This window comes from Centropristis striata, chromosome 13 (assembly GCF_030273125.1).
Source record: "Centropristis striata isolate RG_2023a ecotype Rhode Island chromosome 13, C.striata_1.0, whole genome shotgun sequence".
Taxonomy (NCBI): Eukaryota; Metazoa; Chordata; class Actinopteri; order Perciformes; family Serranidae; genus Centropristis; species Centropristis striata.
In genome coordinates, this window is record NC_081529.1 from 7,570,058 (window position 1) to 7,577,221 (window position 7,164).

Here is a 7,164-nt window from a genome sequence, read left to right on the forward strand (position 1 = left end):
TTATTTTTCTAACCACTGCACTCCTCTAGTGTAATGGCTGTCATGCTGACCATTTGGTAACAGTAAGAGAAATGCATGAATTTCCTGTTTTAAGGGGAATTTGCCAATGTTTTGAAGACCAAGCCTGTTGATGACAGAGATGTGTTGACCACACAAATCATACAGTTTGGGTGAAAACTGTTCCACATTTGTTTGCTCATCATGGTCAACTAAGAGGTTTTTTGATCCAATCTCAATGGAATTTGTTTCGCCAATTAACACAATTGTGAGTTCAGGTATGACTGAAACAAAAGAAACAGAATAACATCACTGCGGTTATCACAGCATCCTCACTGTAAAACACATTTGCAAAAACATTATAAATTATGAAGTGATTCTCACTTTCTTTGCTACCAGTTGAAGCAGTCTGAGGTGTTGTACTTGTGTCCTCCAGTGTTTCACTTCTCTGCTCACTAATTTCACTGCTTCCTTTAGTTTGGATGTCTTTCACTTGGTCAGCCGCTCCTGTTGAAGTGTCAAAGCCTCCAGAAAACAGAGATCAGTTTGATTTAGTTGGTTCCCCTTTTTGACAGCATTTGAAATGTTAGTGTAGAATTAAAATTCTTGGTTTAACCATTACCTCTGTCATTGGTTGCAGAAGACTTGGCTTCAGACTTGGTTACATCATTGTTCTCTGAGTGTTCAGCCTCATTTACTAAATCACACTAAGAAAAACATGATTTTGGATAAACATTAGTTCACCAAGTTCGACAAATTGAAATGAAAATTGTATGTAAATATTCCAAATGGAACTTTATTTTATGTTGCAGTACACCTGAATGGCATGGCAAGTGATGAACAAAAAGGGAATCAGAATAATAAAGAAGAACATTAACTCTTTTCAAAGTGTTATCAACTTCCTGTGTCAATCTGAGAGGTTCAAATCGCTACTGAAAATGAAAATGGCTACAATCTTCAGTTGGATATCTGAATATGAGAGTTAAAATCAGACTCTAGCTGTATGTTGCTGACTAATGACTAATGAAGATGAAAGATCTTACCTTCACTTTGGTTTCAGCTAAATTCTCTGTCAACGTATCTGTTGCAAGAAAACGTAAGAAAAATTACTGAATGCACTAAATCAAATATAAAAGAATCAACTAAAGTTTGATTCTGGAATACTTGATCCCCAAAATAATAATTTATAAACCAATTACTCATCCTGTGCTACCTTCACTTTTTGAAGAAAAACTTTCTAGTTTTTGTTTTTTATATACAGTACTGTGCAAAAGTGTTGACCAGAATTGATGCTGGTTTGAAGGCAAAGAGTAGTCACACTATCATTTTGTTAATTCATAAAAAAATAAATAAACTATAAACATTTCTATTTTTGAAAGCATTCTTATTTTACAGAAAGTTAATTTTCTAATTTACACATTGTAGTTACCTTTATCATTTGTCACAGATGGGACTGCAGACATGAGTTTAGACTGTTCTCCATCTGTTGTGTCTTCATTGTCCTCCTCCTCCATCTCATCACGTCTTCTTCCTGTAAGAGTCATAGGACAGAGACATTTAGACAAATGCAATACATTTTTAAAATTGTTGAGCAAATTATGTGATCAAGAGATATGTGTGATGCGTTTGGGAAGAGTTTCAAAAAGTCCTCCAAATCATAAAACCACATACAGGAAGTCGTCAGGTCGTGCCCTTAAATACACCATCCCTCCCACCCTTCCAAGGTGGACTTTAAAACTACTGTAAAAACAACCCATGGCGTCTTATTTTTGGAGAAGACAGTGTAAAAAAATCTAAACAGACAATCCCAAGTTGACTCAACTTAAAATAATTAATAATAATAATAATAATAATAATAATAATTATTATTATTATTATTATTATTATTATTGTTATTTATTAATAATAAATAATACACTTGGCTCCAAGTTTTCCAATCAAATGTATGTTTCAATGAAATATGTAGAAATGGAGACATAGAATGAGTCGATGGGCTATTTTTATGAAGAAATAAAATCTCTTGGACTCGAAGGAACGCTGAATACCTTTCTGCTGTTAGTAAACCATTGTATGATGCAGAGAAACAGGACTGTCAAGCCTGAACAGTCCTTACAAGAGATTTCATCAGTTAAATGCCTGTGGTGTCCATAAATGTTGGTCAAAACTTGTGAGCCCCTTGGTAAATTTTTTGCAATTTGCCATTAAAAATACTCAATAATTTTGCCTGTTACTGCTAGTGGGACAACATTTTGCAAGGATTTCAGTTTTCTATCAACCTTTAAAATTTCAACCTTTGATCTTATAATAGGGCGATATTTCACAGTGTAAAAAAAATAGTGCCACGTATTACCCTCCAGACATTATTTGGACCATTGACTCCCATTAAAACATACATTTTTGATCCTAGTCTAATTTCAGCATAAAACAATGTTTTACATATGACTACCTTTTTAATCTAAGCTTTTGGCTTGATTTTCCATTATATGGCTGAGGGCTCCATTATATGCTGTTTCAATGAGGCCTTCTTCTGTTGCACTTCTGACTATTGCTTGGCAACGGAATATATGATTACAACTGAAATGGTCTGAGCGTGTCGGTATTGATGTAGAAGCTTAGTATGAATGTGTGCATTGAGAAAAAAATGTGTGTGTGTGTGTGTGTGTGTGTGTGTAAAGGAAATTATTTTTTGCTCATTCACATTTTCCACATCCCCGTCTATCCCCCTCTTTTTCTTATGCCTCTTTGTCACGTGACAGCTAAACGATTCGTTCACAATGCATAACAATGCTGCGCCGATCAGCATCCCAGTGGTCCCAGTCAAGGGCGTAACTTTGAGTTGAACATTGGGGGGTTGAGATTTCTGCCTGTGAAGCAGGTCTAAGGACATGCCCCCCATGAGAAAATCTTTAACTATATATGTAACATAGTTGAACAAGGCAGTTAATAAATTGTGCTAAGTTCAACAGCGCCGTCTGCTGGCGTAATTATGTACCTGCATTGCAATCGCAATTGATAAGGCAAAGGATTGTGGGTAATCCTCAGTAAAACGGAGGATTGTCACAAAGGTAACGTGTCTGTAAATGCCTGTGGACAAAAGTAATGTTAACGATGTGAATGAATATCAAATGTTGAGCTATTGATATGTGGGTGAATATTATGTGTCTGTGGTCTGAATTTAGCACATATCTTCCGAGTTCTATCCTACTAGATGGAAATGTGCCAGTTGTCCACAGCAGATGACGTTACCTATGGTCTCTCTTTTTAGCATAAATGCAGGTGTGTATTATGTGATGTTTAATATGTTTTCTACATGAATTGAGTGTTTGTTTCATGTTATTAAGAAAATAATACTAAAAAGTTGGTAACAGTCCAGTTTAAAATTATTTTTATTGTGCAATATATTTTTTTATATTATGCAAACTTCAGTTGTTTAAATGATTTATTTTGTAAAAACCACTATACGATCAATTGATTACTTTATTAATATATACAATTTTGTGTAAAAGAAGAAGTAAAACGGAGGATTATCACAAAGATGGAAATGTGCCAGTTGTCCACGGCAGATGACGTTACCTATGGTCTCTCCTTTTGTCATAAATGCAGATGTTAATAAATCCTGATGTTACCAAGAGCTGAGCAGCGTAAAGAGTTTTCATTTAACACAAGACACAACGCAGAGGTCACATATATAGGCCTATATTTTTTATAATATTACGAACATAAACTTTATTTATTTGCTCAAGTAAATGAACATAAACACACACAGGCTGCATGAGTCGCTCAGGTAAAGAGACAGATCAGAAGAATAGTGGAAATATAGCATAAATCAAATTCACACGCCTGGTCTCCTTGTGTAAGAACACTTGTCAGCCCTGTGAGGTACAATCAACTATTTTACATCCTTTTTTCAGAACAACCTGGGCTTTCAGAATATTCATGCTGTGGTGGTGTCATGTGAATATAGGAAAAGTTAAATGACCAGATATAGAAAGAAAAATAAAAAACAGAAAATTTATTTCACACATATTTATGGAAACACACAGAAAATTATTATTCATTTCTTTCTAAATGTTATACAGCTGTTCTTTAAGGGCTTAGGGATCAGGGGGAAATAATCAACACCAGCACTGCACAGCCCAGACATTTACATGAGCTACAGACATTTATTGTCATATTTCCTGCACTAAACACGGGTTCTCCTTCACCTCAAGCACATTTACATTTACAATCATCGTCATGAATATAGACGATCTTTGGCTGGTAAAGTGACCGCACAAAGCTCTTCTATTGGCTTTTAGCCCATCATGTGACGGCTCACGGGTCACATGGGACATGGGACGTCCTTCCCTCCGAAGCGTCACGTGAAGCGACGTCCGTTTCTAATGACGCCGGCAGCAGATCACAGCTGGATCAGCTGCCAGTCGCTTTAACAGCTGGAGACATGCACTAATAATAATAATAATAATAAGAGTTGTCTCTGTTTAACAAACACATGCACATGAATAACAACCTCCATTGTGTATTTATACTGTGAACTGTGTCCAGCTCAGGGGCACGGGAATGCATTTATATTACTTATTTATTATTATTTTCTTCTGTATAGAACGGCGTATTAAGGCCAAGTATGAAAAGAAATGCGGACCCGGGGGAGGGGGGTAATACTGGTCCATGCCTCACTGGGTCCGCCCGGTGCCACAAATGCAAGCAAACACACACGCACACACACACACACACACACACACACACACACACACACACACACACACACACTGATGAATAAAGATTCCATAAACCCGGCTCCATGGCACGCGTAAAGACCATAGACTGTATAAAATAGGTAAAGACGCACCACATGAGAATGCCCGTGAGGAATGAAGGCTGGGAACAATAAACCTGCTGCTGTGAAATAAGTTTAGACGAACGTTACACACTGTAACTGTCAACAAGAAGCAGAGGAGGTCTGAAAGAGATCGCTCCGTGTGAACGCGAGGAGGAGGGAGCGTCAGTCGGATCACTCTGATAAAACACCCAAAACAGAGCGAGTGATGGAGAAGAAGAGACATCCCGCAGGTAGAAAGGAATGATGAAAGGAGTGATGTAGTACCATCACCTCATGTTATTGGTTTTTTACGCGTGCCATGGTGGCTGGGTCCCTCACCCCTGGGTCCATATTTATTTATTTTTTCATACATGGCCCTAATACGCCGTCGTAGTAGACGATCCTGGTGATAAATTAATTATTTAATATCCCAGAACATGATTGTGTCCGCTGAACACCGGCCAATATTTTATTAGGTTATATGATTAAGGTAAAATGTAAATTATGTCACTCAGTAATGATCGGCCTCGCGTGGGACGGATGAAAATAAGAAACAATGTAAAAGTGTTTCTTGCTGACGGACAGACTCTCAGACTCTCTACTGTTTTTTTTACTTTAATAATATCCATAATAAATCTGTATGGTGGGAAAAAAACAGATCACAAAAAGGAAAAAAAAAACTTCTAGAGCGATCTTTCTCTTAATTTATTATAAATGTAGAAATATGTTTATGGTGTTTTTGTTGTTCAGAGTCACAATAAAACAGATTTTAACTACATGGTGAACCATATAAAATATAAAACTTGTGGTGACACACTTTTAATCTGCGATCTGTCTTCACTCCGGTATGAAACTACAGCGATGTTGCGATGTATAACATCAGTCCGATCAGCTGCTGCGTCTATTCAATAAGTCAGGGGGCGGGGCCACCGCTAAAACACTTCCGCATAGGATTCTCTCGTGTATCCTCGCTTGTGCCTCCTCCGATATGCCTCCTCTGTCCTCTATCCTCTATCCTCCGATCACAAATAAGAGCTTTGGGACGGTCTTAAAGGTGGCGCCTGCGAAAGAACTTCCGGTTCAAGCGAGGATAGAGGATAGAGGAGGCGGAAATTAAGAGTTTTGGGATGTACCCCCGGTTTCATTGGGGAGGTGGGGTTGAATTAAGTTGCTAGATGCCGGCGACCTCTTAATAAAATGGTTAATATGATGACATAGTTGCCTGTTAACTGAATAGCGAAGACAGCAGAGCAGAAAGTAGGACTAACTTTTCTTCAGTTAACATTATTTGTCTCGTGAGTGGTGGCACTGCAGCCCTAGTAGTAGAGTACTCCTGTTGGGAAAATATTTTCATTCTTTTGACCAACCAACAACTTTAAATTGTTGGTTGGGCTTTCTTTTTCTCTCGTGTGCAGCAAGTATTCATGCAAAGTATACATGCAAATGATCTGCATCTCGGCTCTAGTGACTCTCTCACTGACACTGACACACACACACACACACACACACACGCAAATTGTTTCATATTTGGTGTTTTAACTTTTAACTTTTATTTTTTTTGCACCGAGGGTAATGCATCAATATTTTCTGGAGGGGTGCACAAGAGTTAAATGTGAAAGGACAGATGATAAAGATGCCCTTTGTTCAGTAGGATGATAATTGAGGATCATAGTTTTGACACACTTTGATCAGACGATAAAGCTCAAAGAGAGATCTTCCTCATCTTAAATGCTGACAATGTGAGTTGTGTCTTTCTTGCAATGTTTAAAATAAAGAATAGAATTTCTTTCCTTTCTTTTTCATAAATGTGGGCACGAAGAAAGCGTTTAGCTTTGAGTAATACTGCAGTGATTTAGAGAGAATTCAGGTTTCAAGGAGAAAAGGGAAAGAATAAAGAAGTAAAACAGACTGTTTATGTGTACAGGACGACAATAAGGCAATGTATAAACTGCACAGTAAACAAGCAAAGTTAAAAAAGGCATTCAGGTTTACATGTATTAACTTAAACAGATAAGTTTACATAATAATTGTCTTTGCAGGTCCAAACTATATGAATATAAATGTTGTATAAACTGACCTGTGTCTTGTGTTTTCTGGGTTCTGCTGAGTCTTTGTAGATGCAGCCGCCTTGTTGTGAGTCCTACCAGTCACTGTCCTGTATACAGAGGGATCAGAGCATTATAACATTAGATTCTAGGTGTGTCTTTAGCAAACCCCTCCCACATGTTTTTAGCAAACCTGTCTTGATGTGATAGGTCTAAAGATCTGTGTTGATCCACATGAACATTATTTTTCAGTGAAAGCCTTAATCTTCTGAGAAACCATGTGACTTCAAGGAAAACAATGTT

At 37.5% G+C, this 7,164-nt stretch overlaps 1 protein-coding gene across 1 annotated transcript; it reads right to left on the minus strand.

The window, feature by feature from the left end:
* On the minus strand, positions 1–6,953 carry LOC131982819 (uncharacterized). Its single transcript, XM_059347439.1, has 6 exons — positions 6,894–6,953; positions 1,427–1,528; positions 1,041–1,078; positions 620–704; positions 382–522; positions 1–281 (listed from the first exon to the last, which is right to left on the minus strand). Exons 2-6 carry the CDS (start codon positions 1,509–1,511, stop codon positions 1–3), a joined length of 630 nt encoding a protein of 209 aa, XP_059203422.1. The 5' UTR covers positions 1,512–1,528; positions 6,894–6,953.
* Positions 6,954–7,164: the final 211 nt, after the last annotated feature.

Bases quoted from the DNA above. Each gene is read 5' to 3' on its own strand.
- LOC131982819 (XM_059347439.1), bottom strand. From the start codon at position 1,511: ATGGAGGAGGAGGACAATGAAGACACAACAGATGGAGAACAGTCTAAA. The intron at 705-1,040 runs GTAAGATCTTTC...TGTTTTTCTTAG, and splicing joins TAGCTGAAACCAAAGTGAAG to TGTGATTTAGTAAATGAGGC. The intron at 282-381 runs GTGAGAATCACT...CTTTTGTTTCAG, and splicing joins TTCAACTGGTAGCAAAGAAA to TCATACCTGAACTCACAATT.